Raw genomic sequence first — 24,395 nt, forward strand, 5'->3', positions numbered from 1 at the left:
CAGTTACCTGCAGAAGAGCCCAGTCTTCACTAATCAACCATTCTGGATTATCTGGCCCAGATTCCATTACAGGCTTAATAAGAGTTGGAAGAGGTTTTGCAAACTGGGTTTGCTGTTTTAAGAGTATGTTTTTCTTTTGTTCCTTGCCCTCCTTACGCACTTTAAGAGGGTTTGGCGCAGCCCGGTCAAACAACGATCGAGGTGGAACCACTGATTCTCCATGTCGCATCTTCTTTTTGCGACCTGCAGCTAAAAGTAAACATATAGCAAGATATGTAGAAGTTACCGCTACCGCAGAACATATTTCTTTGTACTCAGAGCCTTAACTCACCAGCAGGATCAGTCTTATGTCGCTTACGCTCCTTTCTCATATAAACTGGAGGAAGTTTAGACTCCAGGATGGGATTGGTATCATACATTAGACACATAACTGAATCTATGTAAATGTCATTCTCATCTTGTGGTGGGGTTGGTGGAGTCCACACCTAAACAAAATCACAGATTCCTTTAGCTAACATCTCATTTGTTTGAAAAGCAACTGTACAAGAATGAATGTCAAATAATGGAAATGTATTAAATGCATAAAAGGCTCTCACCGGCATTATTTCAGTCTGTCCATCTGGTCCATCATAAATAAAGTCCTGAAAGAGAAAAAGTGATACTTCTAACACATGCAATTCTAGGATGCAAAAAAAGATGAAGTACAGATGAAGTACATCATTATTGGTTGTGAATGCTGCCAGCACACACTTACCATGTTATATGCATCTTCCCGAGTGTAAGTCAGTAGCTCTTCTTCCCCTTCTGTTTCCCACTGCATCATCTCCTCCCTCTCTTTAAGTTCTCGCAGATGTTTAGAGTCCCACTCCCTTTTGGCAGTGTTTAACTTCTCCTGGATAAGGACGAACCAGTGAAGTACAAGTTGTTATTATTTGTCCACAACTTGAATATATTCTTAGATATATAGAAACTTTTAGGGTTTAAGCACACGGCAGATTCAGGGAGATTTAGTCGCCTGGCGACTAATCGCCTCTTCAATTTCCAAAGTCGCCGAAGTTGCCTCATAAGGAAACTTCGGAAATCCAAGCAACGCAAGTGTATTGGCGCTGGCATTGTCATTATAGCATGCGGCAGGCAAGGGGAAGGCAGTTCGGGGAGACTGTCGCCCTGCAGAAGAGGCGATTAGTCGCCAGGCGTCCCTTAAAGGGTCACTGTGCTTTTAAAGTATCCTGTAGAAATATGCCTAGTACTGAAATCCTTTTGTGGACTCTCTGTATATATTCTAATCCACAATTTGGAGGCTGTTTTTGCCTGGGTACTCCTCTTACTGTATGTCTTACTACACCTTCTTATAAGGGGCTTCAAGAACTCCAGCAAGGCCACAGGACAAGAACATGGAGGAGATGGCCAAAGAACAACTAGTCTGAGCAAGCCAAGTCAAAATCTTTAAACAACTTTACTAAACAACTAAACCAAGGAAAACAATCATACCTTAATAAATAACCTCTTAAGGGTTGTGGTATGACAGTTCATAGTATGTTAAACACAGGTCTAAAGAAGTTTATCAAGAGGCAGATATCAGTCGGGCCAGTTTAAAAATGATAATGGAAGGCATTAAAAATTCAATGTTCTCTAAAGTTGCTAAGCTTGGAATGGATGTTTGGATAATACAAAGAAAAGACATTTTACACACATTGGCCAATATATGTATGCAAAGCCCAATTTCAATCAAAATATGTAATCAGTACACAATACTGTATATGGCAAACCCTCTACCTAGACAAAAAAAATGGCAGAATGAGTCTTTAGCTGGGTTACATACTGTATATCTGTAATGTTAGATGAAAGAAGTGAAAGATGGTTAGAGAGCATGAGTGAAAGATACGGAGTGAGAATTTACTTTAACAAAGCAAAACATTTCAAGGTAAGGCTTTCTCTACACACCTCAGTGCATTCATCATGGTCTTCAGCTTTTTGGACATGGAATAATTCCAGGTAATGCAGGGCATATTTCTCTATGGGAGTCAGCTGATAAAAAGCAATAGAACATACATTCAAATATGAACTAGGTAAAATATGAACTAGGTAAGTAGATATAATGACAACAGCTAAAAATTTGAGTACAGTTACTTGTCCTAAGGAGATAAAAAACACAATTACACTGTTATGTCAATTATTAAAAAACACAAAAGCATTTCGATTCAAAGTCAAATCAGGATGCAAAATATTCAGGAATAGCCACTGCATACAAACATTTTCTACCTGCTGCATAAGTTCAACGAGTTCCTGGAACTGGGAAGGCCCTGGAGGATCACCTAGCTCGCTGTTATCAGCATGGCTGATACCAGTAGTGGGATTTGGATCTTTTTCCACTGGGTCAGTAATATCCTCCTTGATGCACTCAATCTTAACTAGAGCCTATCAGAAAGGAGAACAAACAAGACACAATTGCAATATAAGAAACAAAGTAACATCAAACATTTATTTAGCTTAAAGAGGATCTTTGCCACTATCCGGAGTATTGAGGATGCAAAATTTTACAATAAGTGACAAAAATCTTTTCAACTTAATCAAATGCTACTTCATTAACAACACATTGGTTATATATGAAAATGTCACTCTTGTCAATGTCACTACGTCAATGCTCACTGTTTAAAAGTTTAGTATTTCAAGATTTTAGAAAGAAAGAAAGCTATGTAAAAGGATTAGAATGGTAGTACCTCCACAAATGGTTTTGCAACCTTAGCTGTGATTGTATCAGAAGGTGATGGTTCCTGAGATAGTAGAACAAACTCTTCAGCTTTTACTCCTGAGTCTTCCAAAGGAGAGCAGACCTCAAAAAGCTCCTGGATAGTTTGCTGAAGAAATGAAAGTATACATTTAAGTACAGTAATTTAATAATAAAGGTGAAAAATATGTGTTGTAAACCATGTGTGTCCTTTGTTATTAATTTTTCTAGAATTATACACCTGCTATAAAGGAGCACAATATACAGGACTTGTGTTGGAAATGAATGTACCGTTAAGAAATGTTATACTTTCTGACTGACAAAGCACTTGTGGAAAATTGTTTTGTTTTTCACTAAACTCGCTCAGCCCTCTTCAAATATATACAAAGTAATTTGTTCAAAGGGAGATAAAGAACTCTGAATAAACCAACCTTCATTAAACTGCAGCATTCAAAATAAGTAGCAACCTGTTATTCTGGTACATATCGGAAGACTGATAATTTGTTTTATGAGCCTCCCCTCTGCTCTGCAGAAACAGGAAGTGGTTAATTTCTAACAGAAAGCAAAACTGTGTTTTTTATTGCACTGAATATAAGAACTATTTTAACCCTGTTTATATGTTTATAAAGCTCACAATGTATAGGGTGCATAGCTTTACTTTATGAGAAAATAATCATGATTACAGGGCAACTTGTGGCACAGAGGGAAGAAACCTACTCACAGACAACAAACTATACATTGCTGACTTTAACATGATGGGAGGAATTGCTTTGAGATTAGTTGAAAATAATGCAGTAGAGATAGGATTTTATTCATTAAATCTGAATTTGCATTTTCATAAATCTGCCCCTTAATACAGAAAGTGCATTTACAATGCATGAGAAAAAAAAATAATAATTAGCCAGTAAATTTTACCTGTGTTAAGAAAGCCAGGGAATAGTCACTGCCCTGAGCAGCCACTTCCCTGATGAGATCCTTAGTTCCATTCCTCAGTAATTTTTCTTCTATTGAGTTAGCACTAACAAGTCTAATGTAAAGGGGGGGACAAAAAACATATGGGTTAACTTTGGTAACTTTGATTGGTTAATAGGGCTCTTCATACTAGCGGATTAAAACCGAAATACATTAAGGGTATTTTTTTTTAACAGACAGCAATGAGAATTTTAGAAAACATTCCAGCCTGAAAAATAATTGGCTGGTATTATGAATCTGGATGGGTGTCAGCACTGAGCTGAGGCAGGTACTGATACCCATAGAAATTTGCTGTGTTTACTGGAGTGTGTTGCTAAATAGGAAAAAAAGTTTGAAATGCTGGAAATCTTTCTGGATTCAAATGTAAGAAATGAATGACACAATAAATTTGACTATGAAAACATCCAAAGCATTTATCTTGAGCATCACGGTGATAAAGATGTGTCAGGGGACAGTTCCTCAGTTTAACGGATTCCTATTTGTTAGGTTTAGCCCTTAAATTAGGAAAGTACTATGCAAGATCCAATAACTGCAGCACACTGTCAATTGTAGATTAGGAGAGATCATTTATATTCTAGTAATTTGAAGTATGAAGTATAATTTACCTGTATACATGTATATCCTTTGATCTTCCAACAAGGTCACACCAAGACTGAGTTTTTCCATCCATAACAGGATTCAAATCACTGTCATAAAATATAACTGTGTCTGCCTCCACTTGGTATGCCCCCAGACTGGGAATGTGAGTAGACAAGAGAACACAGAAGATGCGTTGGTCTTTATTAAAAGTCTTCATCAGGTCCTAATGAAGAATTAACCAGGGCATGTAAGAATCCATCACTCAAAATAGAAAATACTTCTTGAACATGTCTATAACATAAGGTGTCAACCAGGCTCAGAAATATGTAAGATATGCATGCAGAAGAATTTTAATTAAGTGTTTGCATATTATTCAGCCCTAAGAAAAACAGGTTTCCAAAGGTAGAATGTGAGCAATTATTTTATCCTCATTAATGCCAGGGAATGTAAAAACAACAATAACCCTGGAGTAAGGATGAGGAATTAGAACACTGAAGAGCTCTCCAGCTAACAAATGACATACCCGAATGCAGTTTACAGCTGCATAACAGCTCTATAACATGCATTATAAATATAAATGTCTATCTTGGTGTATAAAATATCTACTTTGACATATCTACAGCAAAAAAAAACCAAAACATTTATTCTTGGGCAGCATAAAACTGAAGAGGGTGGAATTTACTTGGCACTGCTCAGAGTTGGCATGATCATCAATCCTCAGAAAGGTCAGAGAATGGAAGTCCAGAAACAGCTCCAAGATGTCCAGCATCAGAAGCATTTGGGAAAAGATAAGAACCCTCCGGCCTTCAGACCTCAGCTTCCTGAGAAGAACAGCAAGGGAATCCAGCTTTCCTGTGTTCATAGGGAAAGAATATATATATATGTTGTGATGGAAACATTGGAATTTCTGTAACTAAAACACTTTTTAGTTTGAATAGCTCTGGTGAGTGTGGTACTTTTCCCTTATATATTTTTAATTGTACAGGTTTGGGACCTGTTATGCAGAATGTTTGGGACCTGGGGTTTTCTGGATAATGGATCTTTTCGTAATTTGGATCTTCATACCTTAAGTCTACTAGAAAATCATGTAAACATTAAATAAACGCAATATGCTGGTTTTGCTTCCAATAAGGTTTAATTGTATCTTTGTTTCAAGTACAAGGTTTATTGTTACAGAGAAAAAGGAAATCAATTGTAAAAATCTTGATTATTTGATTATAATGGAGTCTATGGGGATGACCATTCCGTAATTCGGAGCTTTCTGGATAACGGGTTTCCAGATAACAGATCCCATACCTGTAATAGTTCCCTTTATTTATAAAAAAATCAAAACATGGTAATTGAAAAGAAATGTTGTAAAAAAAACTTAGGTACAAGATCTTACTGTCCCTGGCTCTCAATCTCATCTTGAATAAATTCAAATTACTAACACTCACACTGAAAGCTCTTAAAAGTGAATTCCTTTAGACTCAACTGTTTACAGAAGCAAGTTCAATGCATCTTGACAATAACTCATCCTATTTTTTACTGTATAAGGCATGTTTGTTAAAGGACCAGTAACATCAAATTTTTTTTTAAACATAAAGACAAATTAAACCTTGAAATCGCTAAGTCTTTATTAAGAAATAACTTAACGAAAATCTGCTTGCGGTCCTCTTCAGAAAAGGTGATCTGGTGATCCATCGTGCGGTGCTCGATTTCTCCTCCCTGACTTCCTTATAGGAGATAGCCAGGGAGGAGAAATCAAGTGCCGCACAATGGATCTTTGCCATGTCACCTTTTCTGAAGAGGAACACAATTTGATGGTACTGGTCCTTTAAATTACTTTAAGGGCAGAGACACACTGTCAGATTTGGGGAGATTAGTCGCCCGGCGACAAATGTCCTCTTCTTCGAGACGACTAATCTCCCTAACTGCCTTCCACACTGGCACTCGGAGAGCTTAGATATAAAAGTATGTAATTACACCTTGCGCAAATATTAAACTCACGGATGCGCAATCACACAAAAGGTATTCCACCCCCAAATAAGAGAGATAGATTCAAAAAAATGTATGCGCTTCCTATAATAAAACTTAACACCCACTTAGAGTCTCCCATTTTTTTTTTTTTATTCCAAGCGGCTTTGGACAGCTTCAAGTCACTCAAGGTACTTAGCAATCTCTCTCTCCACAGCGCCAACTCCTTCACTCGCTCAGCCTCAAAACACAAATTGTGCGCTGTCTTAATAACTGCACCAGATCCCTGCTAAGATAATACTTACAGGATCCTCCTGGCACAGTCGCGTATTACAGCCTGCTCACAATACGGTTCCACTAGCAATCCAGTCATTGTGAGCAGGCTGTAATATGCGACTGTGCCAGGAGGATCCTGTAAGTATTATCTTAGCAGGGATCCGGTGCAGTTATTAAGACAGCGCACAATTTGTGGATTTTGTCATTTTTATGTCTTGAGACTGAGCAAGTGAAGGAGTTGGCGCTGGGAAGAGAGAGATCGCTAAGTACGTGTCAAGCTGTAGGATATATTCCTGAAACCTTGAGTGACTTGAAGCTATCCAAAGCCGCTTGGAATAAAAAAAAAAAGGGAGACTCTAAGTGGGTGTTACATTTTATTATAGGAAGCACATACATTTTTTTGAATCTATAACTCATAGAGCTTAGTTTTCCGAAGACGGCCGAAGTGCAAGGTTTTAATCACTTTCAAAAAAAGACAGCATCCATATAGTATAATGGTATAATGTAAAATATCAAGGCACAGAAACACTTTAATCTGCTCACATCTTACCCAAATGCCATTTAGAATATGCTCAGAGCCTTACCATATACACATGCAAAACAACCTCTATGCAGCATTGCTTTTTTTCAGTACCAAAAATGGGGTATAAAATGTATTGTATTCTTCAAGAGAAGCATAGCCTCAAATATTATATATTATATTAAGTATTATTCCCTCCTCTGCTGAAAAGGAGGCTGTATGTGCACTCTAAGAATTGAAATGCATCAAAACTACATGATTATCCTCTGTGTATGTTGCCTAAAGTCTATGAATCTGGAGTTCACTAAGCAGTTTAGGTGCCATCATCATTTTTGCACAAAGAGTCGCTACCAAAACCAGTAGAAGAGACCTAACTAATAAAGAGGTGTGATAGTTGGGGTATAACTAGAAGCTACCTTGATAAAAACTGAACTTGAACTGAAAACTAAAGTTTCATATACAAAAGGCTAAAATAAGCTAATTATACCTAATAATGCACTTTGGTAAGAAGTAAAGAATTTCCATTCGGTGGTCTACAATGATACAATTAGAGTCTTCATTCCTTCTGTTCCCAAAAAGATAAGCCTGTTACCTGTTACCTGTTACTTTGTTATCACGAGTCTATTACAGTGTCTACTGTACTATAACTGGTACTGGCCAGTAAGTAATATGTAAATAATGCAACAACAGTACAAGAGTGACAAAGATATATAATCTTCTCTTTATAAAAGCCTACCTGAGTCAGATTGGATGAGTTTAAGATCAGGAAAAGGCAAGCAGTCAGGAGTCGTTCTCTCCCTCAGTTTATGTAAAATAGGAGCAAGCTGATCCCGCAGACCATGTTCTAGCATCTTTAAGCTATGAACGTACGCAGCAGGAGGGTTCGGTGCAGTCAGAACTGGAGGTGCAGCAACTACTGGTGGGACCACACAAAGAGCACTGGAAACAGGAGTAAAGGAGTAATTATTTTAACCAAAGAACAGAACCAACCACCTTAGTGTTTCCAAACATTTTCTACATTTACACAACATAATCTGCATGCATGATACTTACAAATATATCTTGAAGATAAACAGTCTGAATATATATTTGTTTATAATGTAAACATTTCATTATTCTTCATGTATATGGAACCTAAAGAATTCTATAGATGATTCACATCAGTCCTTGTCTCAGACTATCATAGAAATACACATGAATGAACACACACAAATCCTAGAGATCAGTGACAATTTAAGGAAAATGACACCCCTGAACAATGTAGGTCTCTATAAAAATATATCTTGTGAAACAGCTCAGATGTTAATCTCTGCTTCATCTAAATAAAACATTTTATAATAATATACTTTTTTAGTAGTATGTGCCCGTGGGCAATCAATCCAAAATAGAAAATGTGCTATTGTATAAGGGGCGATAATTGCAACATGCATGTTGGGTCAGATCAGCCAATTAAAGGGGTTATTCACCTTTGCAGCAACTTTTAGTATTATGTAGAGAGTGAAATTATGCAATTGGTTTTCTTTTTTTTTTTACTATTTGTGTTTTTTGTGTTTGTGTTTATTTATCTTTTTCTTCTGGTTGCTAGGGTCCAAATTACACTAGCAACCATGAATTAATTTGACTAAGAGGCTGAAATATGAATAGGAGAGGCCTGAATAGAAAGATGAGTAATAAAAAGTTGCAATAACAATAAATATGTAGCCTTACAGAACATTTGTTTTTTAGATTGGGTCAGTGAACCTCATATGAAAGCTGGAAAGCGTCAGAACAAAAAGGCAAATAATTAAAACTATAAATAAAATAAATAATAAAGACCAATTGAAAAGTTAAGTTAAAGGTGAACCACCCCTTTAATGAACAAAGTCTGTTACTCCCACACGTTTTCCTGTTGCAGTTAGAGATGCATTATTTCTGGTCAGGTGATCTCCAAGATCATCAAAAAATGGTAGATCATGGAAAAAGATGCAAAAAGGCCATTTTTACCAATATCTATATTCCAGTTTGGTAAGATTCTTTAATAGGGCACTTAATCTAATAAAAAAAAAAATCTGTGGATCAAGTGTTCATTTTGGGCATACAGTTTTCCTTTAACCCGCTAAACCAATGTATCAAGAGTAATTATGTGCAAAAAAGGGGCAATGGATAACACTCCAAAAAGATAATGCTTTGCTTGGAAACAAACCTATAATGCTAACTACGCTGTTACAAAATTGTTATTGACTTGAAAGCTATAATGTAATAACTACATTCACTGACAACTCACACATTACTGAATATCTGAAGGAGAAGAAATGGATATAAGGTTTCCAGAAAACCTATAAAATTAATTACACCCTCCCACTCCTTACAGGAATATTTCTACCTTAAAAAAAATATAAAGCTTTATAAATCCATCAAGCTCAGCTTTTAGTATCAGTTAAGACTCCAGAAATAAATAAATACACATTAACAACACAAATTGATCATTTCCAAAGTATCTTGGTGCCAATAATAAAGTCAATGTTAACTACTAAAAGACAGGGTAAAAGGACACTGAAAGCATAGCTAATAATAACTTAGGGTAGTAATAATTTGGATGTCAAAATGATGGCACCACTTTCCCTGCCAGCAAAATAGGGCATTGTATATAATGACCTTGCTGATAGGTCTCACCTTGACTCTCATTGTGACAATTCTTTATAGGTCACAATAAGATTGTTGCCTGTAAGTATGCAACTACATTAGAATTAGACTAAAACTGATATACCGTACTGAATACATGCATCGAACCACACTACGATATAAAACAATGACTAACCTTTTAGCAAGAGGTTCCAATGCTGCTTTCTGTTGATCATGGGACAGAATAAGGTGCTGTAGAAGATCATTTGAGTACTCAGGGGTCAGAGATGAAAGGAAGCAGTTCACTGAACCAGTCCAGCTCCATACTGTGTCCAGTGAAATAGGCCGAGAAGAGTTTAAGGAGCATAAAGATAATAGGTCTGTTCCGTAGACAGGTGCTCTTGCACAACGTAGCTCATTACAATAGAAAAGAAGGTCCAGGCGCTCTTTTACCACACGCTGTTTTTCTTCTGCAGATTCCTTTATTTCAAAACAGTGTAAAGTTGGCAAAATACAGTCATTTCGTTTGTATAAGTCTTTCGATAGCAAGGTAAACAAAAATTTTGAACAAAATTTCTTGGGAATAAGTGATCTACTACTTTTTCAGATTATTATACATTTGGTTATTTAGGGTATTCATTTTGGTCAAGAGGATTTTTAGTACTTTTATTGGGTTAGCAAGGCACCCCCTAAGCTATACACATTTTCAGCTAACATTATTTATACAACTGCTTTCAAATGCTAAACTCGCCTTTCTGCTCACTAAATGATGTTCTTCTGAGCTGTGGATTCATTGTCATAAAAAGGAGCATGGCATGCATGGCCTCTTATATTACTAGGCTTTATACCGGCAGATGGGGCTGCAATTGACGGCCATAGGAGCACATCAAAATGATACAAAATACAGGATAAAAAAGCAATTAAACAGAATACAAAGAGGCGTTTAATGAAGGGGATGGGGTTGAAGGATACATCCATGTTCTATAAAAAATGTAAATCGATAATTATATCTGATCTTCCATAAAGATATACATTTTGAGCAGTTTTTTTTTTCCATCAATATATGGCACTTACAAAAACCATACCAGTGACATTAAATTCTAAACCAGTCATGGCGGCTCTACTAAGGAAATAGAGTTGAAGTTGAAGAGATTTGAGAGGCGAGCCCAAATTTATGCAGAATTTCCTACTCATAGATAGATAGATAGATAGATAGATAGATAGATAGATAGATAGATAGATAGATAGATAGATAGATAGATAGATAGATAGATAGATAGATTTTCTAGATAGATAGAAAAATTTTAACTTACCTGAGCTGGACACACTACAGCCTGAGCAGTTTTGGGCACAGAATCAGCAGCTGTAGAAAAAGCCTGCACATTCCTCCCTGCAACAAGTCCTGAGTAAACAAGAATTTAGCAGTGAAACACAAAGCAAAGGCTACTTCACAGTAAAGCAAAATTGACACTCTGCAAAAAAAGATGTCGACAGACTGAAGGCGCCATGTATAGTTAAAAATCTGTTTGATTTTGTACAGATATAGGTGGACATGGAAAGATCTTAAACATGACAAGCAAGGATATCAGTTAAAATAAAAAATAATAGACTAAATATGTCGCCTACCCTCCCTTTGGGCTAGAAGTAAACCTCTCAATCCCAAATACTTACAAGCACCATGTGTCTGTTTACACAAAGCTTTACCTATGTTTTTTTGGCCATCTGCCTAATAAATCTGAATATATCTAAATATATTTAAGAGGATATTAAGTGCAGAGTCAGTTTGTAGTATCAACAGGGCTTTTGAATACCATATAGGTTATGGTAAAACTATTACCATAGTTCAGTTCAGTGTCAATCCCAGACATTCAGCACTATCTGAAGTCATACACAAAGGGATTATCTCCAGACTTTAGACTGGCTACAATCATGCTGTATTTTAACTGAATCAGCACCTATGGTTATACACAAAATATTGCATCCACGGACAGAATTACTGAAATTTACAGAATCTCTTTAAAGGACAAGGAAAGTCTAAAATAGAATAAGGCTAGAAATGCCTAATCAAACAAATGATTTATGCTTTCAAAGTTGGCCACAGGGGGCTGTCATCTTGTAACTTTGTTAAACATATTTGCCTGACCCTGACCATGCTCAGTGTAGTCTGGACTGCTTAGGGATCGTCATAAACAAAGCTGCTTGAATTCTGCATGGCTGGTAAGTAAGGCGGGGGCTCCCCCTGCTGTTCATAAGTATGATTGTTTCCCTGCTCAACAGTTAGGGACCGTCTGACAATTCCTATCCACAGCAGTAAATGAAGGGAGAATTTCACTGCATACAGTCAGGTTTCTTATAAAAACGGTACACATGTTTTAATTAAAATATATTGGAGATAGGTTTCTTTTTCATTAAAGAAAGTACAAATGGGATTTTATTTTTTTGACTTTCATTGTCCTTTAAACACCATCTGTCTTTACAGCCTAATACCAGTTATATAGCCTTGATATATATATTAATATATCCTTTATGTGTTAGAAATAGCATTGACAAATCATTATTGGTTAATTTATGCATTGATCCCCAGTACCAATTCATACGGCTGACTAGCATTCATTATTAAAGAGATACTGACAACATAAATGAAACCTTTTTTTAACATCTATCTTAATATTGTCTCCGCATGCTATCTATAAATTTGCCATAAAAGTATTTACAGATGCTTTTACATAACCCATCTGATCCACCATGTTCTTCTCCGAGGATGCTGCCATATTTGAGCGTCAGCAGTCTGTTAGCATTAAAAACTCTGACATGTTGAGAAGGAACAGTCAGTTTGGCAAAACAGTCAGGTTTAGGAACTTCAAGTAACAATTACTTGCAAAAGCAGCCATATGAGTAAAAAATGATCAACATGAGCTATAGGTAACTGTTAATGTACATGAATATTTTGAATAATAATTTTTTAGTATCAGTATCACTTTAAGTCTAGCTTGGGAAGGGACTTTTTCCCAACAAAAGGGGTTCTGTGTCCAAAATCTAGCACAAATATTTCCATATAGGACACAGCTCTATTCAGGATAATAACTTTAAAAAGCCTTTATTTGCACATGGCTTTTAGATCTGCAACAAACATGACGTTTCGGGCTCACTTGTAGCCCTTTGAAATGAATGGAGCTGTGTCGTATATGGGAATATTTGTGAAACCGGTTGGACAGTAGGCCACTGGACACGTGCACCACCTGAATTACTAAGAGGTGGATAAGTGGGTGAGTGCTGACTACAAAAAGTTGATTTCAAAATCTAGCACAATCCACTGCACGGAGTGTGTTAGATCTATTTTCACATTTGCTAAAGGGTGAATTGTGTGTCAGGTTCTAGCTGGCAAATTGATAAGATGAAACTATATCCTCAGCATTATTATGTCAGTGACATCATATCCTGTACTCCAAAAAGTCAAAACGCTGGCATTTTTTTTTTTATATATTAAGGTGGGATTATGTTTACAAGTTTTAACTGTTAAATATAATTATTTACACTTGTTTAACCATTTGAAGCTCATGCCACATTTGTTTTAGGGAGGGCTCATGTCATGTCTTTATTTTGCTTCCTTGGATATTTTTACAATTAAGTGGCCACTTCCAGCAATTTCACCAAGATCACTAAAAAAAAAATACATACATATGACCTTTATGTAACCGCCATATTTAAATTGATGTAAGTGTACATATATTCAAGTTTTGCTAGGAAGAAAGTAACGCTAAGAAACTTTTGCGCTGACGAATTTTTAGGAAAGTATGCCAGTGTTTATTTGCTGAGATGAAGTTTTGAATTTTGCTGAATACGTGTAATCATCACTAAATAACGTCTGCCGTAGGTGCGTGAAGTATGGCCAAGATTTCCAAAGCAAAAATTCAGATCTAGTGATGTGGACTAGTGATGCAAGCCTGCCAAAACATACTCTATGAGGTGAATTTATCACAAAATTGAGTTGGCATTTTTTTCTCAAATCAAGAAAAACTTTGAGAAAAAAAACACAGATGCGGAAAAAACATTCAAGTATGTTTTGAAACCTCAAATAGTCGCAAAGGACAAAACTGCAAAATGTCGTCAGAAAAAAACTCGACAAGTAAATGCTGGTGAGGTTGTATAGAAGTCTATAGGAACATTCGCTAACATGTATTTATTTAATTTCCCCAGTTTATTAAAACATTTGAGATTTTCAGTCTCATTGAAAATGAATGGGACAACGAGATTCTCTCTGGCATGCAACTTTTTTCCCTTGAAAAAACGTGCACCAGAATATTTTGTTATGTTAAATAAGCTGGCAATCGAGAATAATTTTTTTGTCTGTTTTTTGTTTTTTTGAGTCAGCCTTTTTTTACCCACAAACTCACATTTTGATTAACATGCACCTTAAAGTGATCTAAATGGAAAATAAATTAATTTTAAAGGGGAGGCACAACCTTTGCTTAATGCCCACATTCCCCAGAGCAAATATGTAGCTTGCATACATCTATGCAACCTTAAATGAATTATTCAGTAATAGATAGGCTGTGCAAAAAAAAAAAAATGTTTGTAATATAGTTAGTTAGGCAAAAATGTAATGAATAAAGTCTGGAGTGAGTGGATGTCTAACATAATAGCCAAGACACTACTTTGCAGCTGATTGGTTACCAGGCAGTAACCAACAAGAGACTGGGGGGGGGCAAATGGGTCATAAACGGTCATAAATGCTTGCTTTTGCAGCTGAACTGAATGCTCAGGATAAAAAGCAAACTCATTGAACAGTTATGTCTCATGTTCTAAAAATCAGGAAGTAGTGTTCTGGCTATTATGTTAGACATCCAGTCACTCCAGCCTTTATACATTACATTTTTGGATAACTATATTAGAAACATTTTTTTATATTGCACAGTTAACAATTGCAAACTCACTGAACAATTATGTCCCCCTTAAAGGAACAGTAAAAAAAAAAAAAAAAAAAAAAAGTGTTTTAAAGGAATCACAATATAATGTACTGTTGCCCTGCACTGGTAAAACTGATGTGTTTGCTTCTGAAATAAGACTATACTTCATATAAACAAGCTGCTGTTGAGCCATGGGGACAGCTATGCAAGCACAGGATACGCAGTAGATAAAAGATAATTTTGGAAGAATCCTATTATACTGTAAACTACAGAGTTAGCGGTTCTCTGCTGTGTATCCTGTGCCTTTTCTCCCTTTTTAGCTTTGAATGGCTGCCCTCATGGCTACACAGCAGCTTGTTTATATACACTATAGTGGTCTTTCTGAAGCATTACTTTCTGGTTTCATTACTTTAAAAGATTTTCTTTTTTTGGTGTTAAGGTGGCCACACACGGGCAGATAAAGCTGCCGATATCGGTCGTTTGGACCGATTTGACCGCTTATCTGCCCGTGTATGGGGGCTTCCGACGGGTCTTCCCGATCGATATCTGGCCACGATATCGATCGGGAAGGTTGGATTTTTAACCGACCGACCCGTCGGAGCCCCTTGGCGCATTGTAATTCGATCGTTCGGCCATACGGCCGAACGTTCGAATTACCCCCCGGATATAGCCATGCTGTTTAGTGGCATATCGGGGAAAGATCCGCTCGTTTGGCGATGTCGCCAAACGAGCGGATCTTTGAGTCTATGGCCACCTTTACTGTTCTTTTGTAGTTGCTGACTACCAAAAGCTGGCCATAGACGCAAAGATCCGATCATACGAATCGAGGATTCGTATGATTTTCAGACGGTGTGGAGAGTCAAAACATTTTTCGGCAGGCGGAGATCGGTCGTTCAGTCGATTGGACAGGTTAAAAAATTTCTGCCGGCTGCTGATAATTTCTCTGCGTGTATTGCCGATCGTACGATTTTCAGAGGGAGACTGTCACCAGCTTTGTCGGACATAACTTTCATAGGATTGCTGTCAGGGGCAGAATATTGGCTGATCTGTTCTTTTACTACTTTATTTGATCTGAATGGTTAGTGGCAGGTCTGGAGATGGAGAAGTCCGATTGTTTGAGGATTCGAACAATCGGATCTTTGCATCTATGGCCAGCTTAAGAGTTAGAGAGCTGAAAAGCAGGAAGTAGTGTTTTGTTATATTAGACATCCAATCACTCCAGCCTTTAAATACTAAATTTTTGGCTAACTAACTATATTAGAGCATTTTTTTTTATTTTGCACAGAATATTTATTTAACTGTTCCTTTAATGAATCAGACCAGAAATTTCAGAGCAAAATCCATATCAAACTGGGTTCTGGGGGTGAAAGACTAATAATTTTTAATATAGTGTATCAAATTAATATAACACTGATGATCTTGTAAAAAGTAGATTTGCCCCCAAAAAAAAAAAAAAAAAGAGACTGACCTGTTGTTGACACTGTGCTGGGAAGGGAAGCTCCCACAGGATGCTGGTTTCGTACAGTATTTGTTGCTGTACCTTGTGGCATGGTTGGCAGCACAACTGAACCTTGTGGACGGAGGTACTGCCCTGGAGCTGAAACAATCTGCAGAACATTACCTGTGACAAAGTAATTTAATAATTAAAAAGAATTATTGTTCTGGGTTTCAGACTGTCTTTCATTAATGATAATCTAGCAAAGCCACCTGCTATAAATATATTTTATGCATTTTTCTCTCTCTATCTGTAGATCTATTTATGATATGTATTGGTGTTCATACTCAGCAGGAATAGCTCAGTGAAAACAATTACAAAAGTTTTTAAAAATTTATAGAATAGAACTGTCAGATGGTCTGAATTCATACTTGTTTCTTCAGGAAATACTGAAGGTATACTACAAGGTAGATGTACGAGTACAGTATAGTAAAAACATAAAATGACCAACATTTGTCCTGTACCAATAGAACATAACAACTAAGCCACTTTTCATATTTTACAAGTCCTGTGCAATCAGAATATTGAAAGTAAAGGTCTGATGGGATTATTCCATTACTGGACAGGGTAAAACTTTGCCTGTTAATAAAGACTTTCCTAAGACATAAATGCACTTCCAGGCATTTTATTTCTTACTCCTGCCAGAGGTGGCAATGGGCTTTAAACATCCGACTGGTCAATATTCCAGTAGTATGACTGGTTACATGATATAGCATTGGAAACATTCCTACTGGTTACCCTTTGGCTCATGTCTAGTTCAAAGTTAATGCTGCACAAACTAAACCAGTTAAAGGACCTAAAAAAAGCTAAATGTAAGTATTGTGATTCCAGAAGTGAGTGCTAATGAATAAAAAAAAAGGTTGAAACAGCCGACAATTTCTTACTTAATTATCTTAACCATGGACAGACACATTTCCACCATTCCTGGGTTAGGAACAGCAATTCTTCCATTTACAAGATGACATTTTTTTTTAAAAAAAAAAATCTCCTTGTCACAGGTTTTGGGCAGCTAGCCCCAAACCATTAGGAAAGTATGGCACATGACTCAATTTGCCATTTTCCTATTACAGCTGGCACCAACATAATACTGGCTCAGTTAACCCCAAACTCATACTGGTTTACGGATACTCACCGCTTATACAAGTAGTTACATATTGAAAATGGGTTGAAAAAAGACCAAAGTTCATTAAGTTCAACCACTCCAAATGAAACCCAGCATCCATACATGCACACAGTCACCCTACCCTCCATGTACTCACATAAACTGCACATACCAAAATTTATATTATAAATTTTAGTATCACAATAGCCTATGATATTATGCTTGTTCAAGAAATTACCAAGCTGCTCTTAAAAGAATTAACAGAATTAACCATCACAACTTCTCTGCCCCCACTGTGAAGAACCACCTAAGTTCTTTTCCTCTAGTCTAAAGTGTGGCCTCTGGTACGGTGAGCCTCTTTATGGGTGAAAAGGTCCCCTGCTATTTGCCAATAATGTCCACTTATATACTTTTGTATATTATAGTGTAATCATGTCCCATCACAAGGGTATCTTTTCCTGACAAAACAATCCTAACCTTGACAGTCTACCCTTATAATTTAAGTCTTCCATCCCTTCCATTTAGTTGCATGTTTCTGCACTCTCTCAAGCTCATTTATATCCCTCTTAAGGACTGGAGTCCAAAACTGCACTGCATACTCCAGGTGAGGCCTTACCAGGGACCTATAAAGAGGCATAATTATGTTTTTCATCCCTTGAGTTTATGCCCTTTTTATGCAAGACAGAACTTTTTTGCTTTAGTAGCATAAAATGACACTGCCCAGAATTAGACAACTTGTTATCTACAAAAAACCCAAGATCCTTCTAAGTTAAAGGAGAAGGAAACCTAGTCGGCGCAACCCTCCCCCCCTCCCGTGTGTTGCCCACCCTCCCTCCTCCCCCCTGAGAGGGAGGAGGAAGAAGATCGCTTGGAAGAAATGGCGTCGGTGAACTCCGTAGACTGGACCTGCGCAGAAGGGTAAGTAACAAGTTAGGGGCATTTGCCCAGCGGGACGGGTAGGCCAGGGGGAGGAGGGAGGGTGGGCAACACACGGGAGGGGGGGGAGGGTTTTTGTGCCGACTAGGTTTCCTTCTCCTTTAATGAAACTCCCAACAATAATAATCATAACCTTGCATTTTTCAACACTGAACTTCATTTTCCATCTTGCGGTCTATTTTTACAATTTAGTCATACTGCATGGGAACTTACAGTTCTGTATAATTTAGAAGTATCCACACTGCTGCAAAACTGCCGATACTGCTCAGCGTTTACATTCCTCTGTGACCAACAGTGAAACAAAAACATATCCAGACATGCCAACATTTTCACACACACTCTTATTTACAGATTTGTAGAATGTTGTCTTATGAACATGGAATCATTTACAGTGACACCAATAATGCAGGCTTTGGATCCAATACATTGGCCAGTACAACAATGAATCTGAGTGTTAACAGAGCAGCATAATTATGGATAAGCCAAGTTGTTACCCTCATTTAATTCTTCAGTATTCTAAAGTCTAATTAAAATAGTCAGAGGTACAGGCTGAAAAGATTGCACAGGAAATATTGTATAAATAACTATGCCTTGTCCAAAGTACAAGCCATACCATGTAGCTGTAGTGGTTGACCAGCAGTGAGCTGGCGTAGCTGACTCTGGGATAGAGTAAACTTGTTCCCTTGAAACTGCAAAGTAACTGGAGTCTCAGCTTGTGTCACTCTGCCTTGAGCTCCTCCAGTAGAGGCCAACTGAGCAATCTTGACAAGTTCCCCAGCTAAAAATGCAAATATGAAACAACATTATTATCGAATGTCTTTAGAAAAACAGAATGTTTAGTGCTACTGAAAGCACAGAACTGGCCCACACCTAAAGAGAGAGCTGGTACGAATTTGGTAGCCAATAAAATTAGAGTGATCTTGGTATATTAAAATCCAAGGAATACATAGGTCTTTGTGGACACCAGTTATGACAGAATTAAATTTGGTAACACCGAGTGACAGAATGGAACAGAGAAGCATCAGAAAATGCTTCCATCAAGCTTTTGCTAAAAAGGGATCACCAGTTAGAATTAATGGTTTAAGCAGTGTAAACAAAAACAAAATACAATAATTGCAAATTAAGTGCACAAAAAAGGACTTAAAGGAATTGTACATTACGTTATATTGAAGGTTATATGTCCAGCTTTTTACCAGTTCCTTTATTCACATGACTTACTTGGTACTTGGACTAAGAAACCCTTTCCAACCAATTTTCCTATTTGCTTTTTGATAGAGTGTAAAAACTTGCTTGCTCACCAGCAGCAGAAACCCCACTCCCAAAACAAACTCCATTGCTGAGTGAATGCAAGTCCTCATCAATCCATTAAAATTGCAACAAGTTCAATGTCTTTATTACGTGAGCTTTACTCTCACCTAGATGTGGAGAAGGTTCCCATTTGAGTACATGTTCAACACTACAACATACATAATAAGGATTATTACTGGGCATGGACATTTATTGGCCTGATCAGGAATTAGCTTCACTCACCTATGGAGTGTCTATTTAGGCAGGCCACCGTGGGAAGCCTGGTTTGAAGGTTGTAGTAACTCCATGGCTCCCTTGTGTCAATAGCCACAGCAGCACTTGATTCAGAAAAGGAGTCAGCAAGCAGCACCAAGTGCAACAATGCATGAGTGCAAAGAACACATGTTGACAAAATGTGTGGGACAGCAACTCAAGTATGGTAAATAAATGACCCCATTTTGTGAAATTAAAAAAAACACACTGTGGTATAATTCTGCTGGAAGGTCATGCTTTTTATTATTTTGCTTTTTTCTGAGTAATTTTGTGTGCCCTGGTAGGTTACCAAAGAGAATAAAACAGCACAAATTAGTATTGGCGTAACTTTCTATACATTATAAACATATATTATACATAACGTGGCATATGGGAAAGCATAATGAAGGTTGTGACCTAATAGTGTGGCTAATGAAAGTCAAGAAAGAGGCTGAAATAGCACATGAATAGGGAAACCATTAGAGAATTATCAGACAGCATACGGCAGTAATTTCAAACTGCAAGGGGCTTTATTGAAGCACTACATGTTTCGGGCTGAGATAATGCATAAGGTGAACAATGCAAGGGAGAAAAACAGTAGAAGGGCACAATAAGAAAAAGTTTCAGTACCATTGTGACACACACAATCAGTCACTGATATATCTGTATCAGTGTCCAGTTGTGTTTATAGTTTACTGAATTACTCCGCACACAGACACCTATTGTACTATATTATTTACATGTTTAGCTTTTCTTTAAAAAAAACATTAAAAAACACAAAAACTTTATTAAAAAGACAGGGTTAAAAGAGAAAATGAGCATGAGGATAGCCATGCAGAAAGAGGATGGCTAATTTGAAAAGCAACTATGATCTGTGTAAAATATATTGTATACTGGACTAAGCACTGTTCCAAAATAAAAGTTTTAAATAATGAAAAGCAACTGGGAGTAACAACGATAGCACTGCTTAATCATTTAGATTCTTTTTTTTTTTTTCCAAGGAAAGCTGAGAAAAAGTGTTATAATGTAATTTAAAAATGTTATAACACACATACTTGGCAATCTTGCCTGAGAGCTGAGAACCAGCCTTGGGGATGGTATGTTCTGCTGGGGCGGCTGACTTAGCTGCCTTACAGGTGCAGCTGTGGCAAAAGCAGCTGGAGCTTGAGGTCTTGGGGCTCCCACTTGCATATGGGGGATGTGACCCTGAGTGACTGGTGCTGAAAATAACATGTTATCATAAATAATAAAATTACAGTTTATGGTAAAATATTTTAGTAAAAAGTTAGTGTGTTATTAAAGTAGCAGAAGTAAACCCCTTATTAAAAAAAAAGCCCGACCCTACATAGAGCCCCCTCCCTCCTCCCCCCAGCCTAGCTGCTACCCTGGGAAAATGCCCCTAACTTTTTGCTTACTCCTCGGTGCAGATTCACGGCATCGGAGTTCACGACAGCCATCTTACTCTGTTCGGTCTTCATTGGGAAGTAAGTACCGTATTGGCGCATGCGCAGTTGGAGCAGTCTTCGGATTTTTGTCAACTGCACATGCGCCGAAAGTCACGAAAATTGCCGAACCGCCAGAAGAAGACCCGATGAAGACCGAAGAAGTGGATGGTGCCCGTGAACTCCGATGCCGTGAATCTGCACTGAGGGGTAAGTAAAAAGTTAGGGGCATTTGGCCGGGGTAGCAGCTAGGCTGGGGGGAGGAGGGAAGGGTCTATGTAGGGTAGGGAGATAGGGTTTTTTTTTTAATAAGGGGTTTACTTCTCCTTTACAGTAAGCATCCAAGATACCAGGGCAACAACTGTGCTAACAAGAGAGCTATAGCAAGTTTCCCTCTCAAAGCCGTATGCAGAAATTTTGGCACACCCAACAAATTATGGTGAGCATGGAGAATTTTGTGTAAAAAAAGATTTAGTAAATTGTTTGAACCTCTCAACCTGCACACAATTTATGTGCACACAATTTATTTGGGGGGGGGGGTGGTTGGGATCTCAAGAATTCTTTAGAAACTTTTTGCATAAATAAACTAAATCTGCCAACACATTATCTCTTTTTAAAAAGAAACGGATAAAAGTACAATATACTATAGAAATCGAGATTGAAAGTAAAACACAACCACAACTTTCCTGCTGGTAAAAAATCACCATGCAACTGATTCACCTACGCAAAAATTGTCATTACAGAACAACAACAAGGTTCATCTGTCACTGCTCCATTTGCATCAGCCAGGACACTACTCATTAATTAATAATCATGTTGGGAGAACCCCCTTGAATTGTAGTCTTACCCTTAAGTACAGCAGGAAATCCCCTGCTAACACTGGTCTTCACCAATACCCTTTTGTGGCAGCACTAACAAAGAACCCACTCATTTCATGATCAGACTAGTGAATTGGCAACGGTATAGACAAAAAAGGGGCATTTAAGCCTCCCATTTATGCAGTGCAATGTAATTAAACACCACCTTCCTGAAATATGGAAAGAGTGGAAGGAATGGGTTTGCAGTTAACATATACAGAGCAAATAATTATATATTAACTAATGAAATCTTAATAATGGGTTGTAGACAAACTTGGAGAACATAAAAATGAGATATCTATAAACAAATGTTCTGACTTTCAAATGTAAGAAGAAACTAAAAATACCTTTAGCTCCCTGAGGTACAGCAAGTGTTGTGACTGGTGATCGCCTAACTTGTCCTTGCTGGGAGACAGCGGTCGTTGTTGGAGTTACTGTGTTGGTCTGTGAAGCACTTGGGAAAGTAACTGTCCGTCCTTCTGGTTTTTGACCATACAGAACTGGCTCAAACAACCTACAATTGGAGAATGTATAATTTACATAAATACTTAAAAAGTTGCAGCTGCCTGGAACTGGTATAAAGTGTTAACACTAAAACCTTGTTTGCCCTCAGAGACCCCTTTACTTAAATGTGCAAGCCTCTAATTGGCCACTGGTAAGTAAAAGGGGGGGCTGGGTTTGGTTTTAAAACCTTATAGCGGTGTCAGGTTAGTTTTATTAACAGATACTGACACATTGATGTAAAACCTTGTATACGATAAATAAAAATGTAAATAAAATCTTAAAAACTAGGTATTAAATACCTGCTTGGTTTGATTTTAACATGACTGGGTTTAACACTTGGATCTGGAGAATTATAGATCTCCTGGATCAATTTCCTGGTCACTTTCTGCTTAGGAAGCTCTTGTGCTTCATAACGAGTCATTTTATTCTCCATCCCAATCAAAAGAAATGAGGCCAAGTCCATATTCTAAATTTGAAGAGAAAAAAAGACAACCATCATGCATGGGACAATGACATGTTTTTTAATACTGAAAAAAGTTAAATATTAATCATGAAAGTTCCCATTTATATAATCTTCTCTTTTAAAAACAATTCAGTTACAATACTATATACATAATAAAAATGAAGAAAATGAAAACTTCCCCACCTTCCATGGATCATGCAGCAATGCACGCAGGATCAGAGATGCTGTTTTGTATTTAATAGCTTCAGAAGCATAAGAAGAGTGTTTAGGGCGGGGATCCACTAGCTCTGGGTGGTTGCAAATTCTTTGCAATTGCATTAGAACATGGAGAACACTGACAAAATGTCCTCCTTTCAAAGCATCCTGTGTCCTATAAAATAAATAAATAGGAAATTAAAATAAACATTTACAAAGAACAGTCTTAGCAGTCAAAACAATATTGACAAACTGAAACATTTAAAAGTGCAACAAAAAAGAAAAAGAGATTTACTAGAACACTTAAAAAGCTACAACTGCTCGAGATACTCTGGATTCCTTTAGCTCAAATGTAATAAATCTGCACCTTGTGCAAAAAAAAAAGAAGGATTTTTTGATATTCACCGTTAAATCAGTTTCTCTGTAGTCAAAAGGAGGACACAAGGAACCATGGGGTTAAGCTCCACCCTCCAATTGGCAGGAGACTTGATCATAAATAGTTAAGGGGCATGCCATACTTGGCTTAACCCCGCACACTGTGCTCAACAATCAGTTTTTCCCAAAATAACTCTATAACAAGAATACAACTAAATAACTATGAAAGAATGAAAGCCAGGGATTATCCTGGACATGACAATCTGGTCAACGGCTCGTCCTAGGGCGGGAAGCCCTGTATCCCCCCTTCGACTACAGAGAAACGGATTTAAAGACGAGTATCAAAAAATCCAGTTTTCTCCGTCACCTTAGGGGAACACAGGGAACGATGGGGACTTCACAAAGCAGTCCCAGAACAGCAGGATGGGATGAGCCAATTGAACATAACTAATGCAAAACAGACTGCAACACCTTACAGCCGAGGGAGGACTCCGCCGAAGAAGTTGTGTCGAGTGTGTAGAATTTTGTAAAGGTATGTGTAGAGGACAAGGTAGCCGCTCTGCAGATCTGCTCCAGTGAGGCAGAAATGCGCCATGCTGATGAAGCTCCCAAGCTTGTGGAATGCGCCTTAACACCCTGTGGTGGTTTTCCTTTTGACAGATAAGCTTGTCTGATGGTTTGCCTGATCCATCTGGCGATGGTTGTCTTAGGTGCTGGTAGACCCTTACAAGGCCCGGTTGGAAGAACAAAAAGGGATTGAGATTTTTGAAAGGGCTTTGACCTTTCAATGTACCACCTGAGTGCTCTGACAATGTTGTGGAGACGTCTTTCATTGTCATTACTGGGGTCTGGACATAATGATGGTACTTTAATTTCCTGATTAATATGGAAGGCAGACACAACTTTTGGTAGGAATGAGGGAACTGTTCGTTGTACAGCATTATCGTT

The 24,395-nt window shown here is 37.6% G+C and overlaps 1 protein-coding gene and 1 non-coding gene across 7 annotated transcripts in view; both read right to left on the reverse strand.

The window, feature by feature from the left end:
• The window catches only part of LOC108707142 (E1A-binding protein p400), an 84,400-nt gene that overhangs the window by 22,742 nt on the left and 37,263 nt on the right, over positions 1-24,395 (reverse strand). For 5 of the 6 annotated variants that reach the window (XM_018244160.2, XM_018244161.2, XM_018244157.2 and 2 more), the window contains 19 exons: positions 23,061-23,247; positions 22,714-22,880; positions 22,258-22,424; positions 20,667-20,831; positions 18,686-18,850; positions 16,008-16,160; positions 10,946-11,034; positions 9,829-10,112; positions 7,768-7,970; positions 4,962-5,131; positions 4,306-4,502; positions 3,644-3,755; positions 2,721-2,858; positions 2,263-2,418; positions 1,945-2,028; positions 755-892; positions 597-641; positions 332-485; positions 8-249 (listed from right to left, as the gene is read on the reverse strand). In XM_018244160.2, the coding sequence (XP_018099649.1) occupies positions 8-249; positions 332-485; positions 597-641; positions 755-892; positions 1,945-2,028; positions 2,263-2,418; positions 2,721-2,858; positions 3,644-3,755; positions 4,306-4,502; positions 4,962-5,131; positions 7,768-7,970; positions 9,829-10,112; positions 10,946-11,034; positions 16,008-16,160; positions 18,686-18,850; positions 20,667-20,831; positions 22,258-22,424; positions 22,714-22,880; positions 23,061-23,247 (3,016 nt within the window). The remainder of the gene's footprint in view (positions 1-7; positions 250-331; positions 486-596; positions 642-754; positions 893-1,944; positions 2,029-2,262; positions 2,419-2,720; positions 2,859-3,643; positions 3,756-4,305; positions 4,503-4,961; positions 5,132-7,767; positions 7,971-9,828; positions 10,113-10,945; positions 11,035-16,007; positions 16,161-18,685; positions 18,851-20,666; positions 20,832-22,257; positions 22,425-22,713; positions 22,881-23,060; positions 23,248-24,395) is intronic. The other variant, XM_018244162.2, reaches the window with a different exon arrangement.
• On the reverse strand, positions 4,637-4,763 carry LOC121399587. The gene has a single exon (XR_005965160.1). It is a non-coding gene; the product is annotated as a small nucleolar RNA SNORA49 (small nucleolar RNA).

This window comes from Xenopus laevis, chromosome 1S (assembly GCF_017654675.1).
Source record: "Xenopus laevis strain J_2021 chromosome 1S, Xenopus_laevis_v10.1, whole genome shotgun sequence".
NCBI classification, from domain to species: Eukaryota; Metazoa; Chordata; class Amphibia; order Anura; family Pipidae; genus Xenopus; species Xenopus laevis.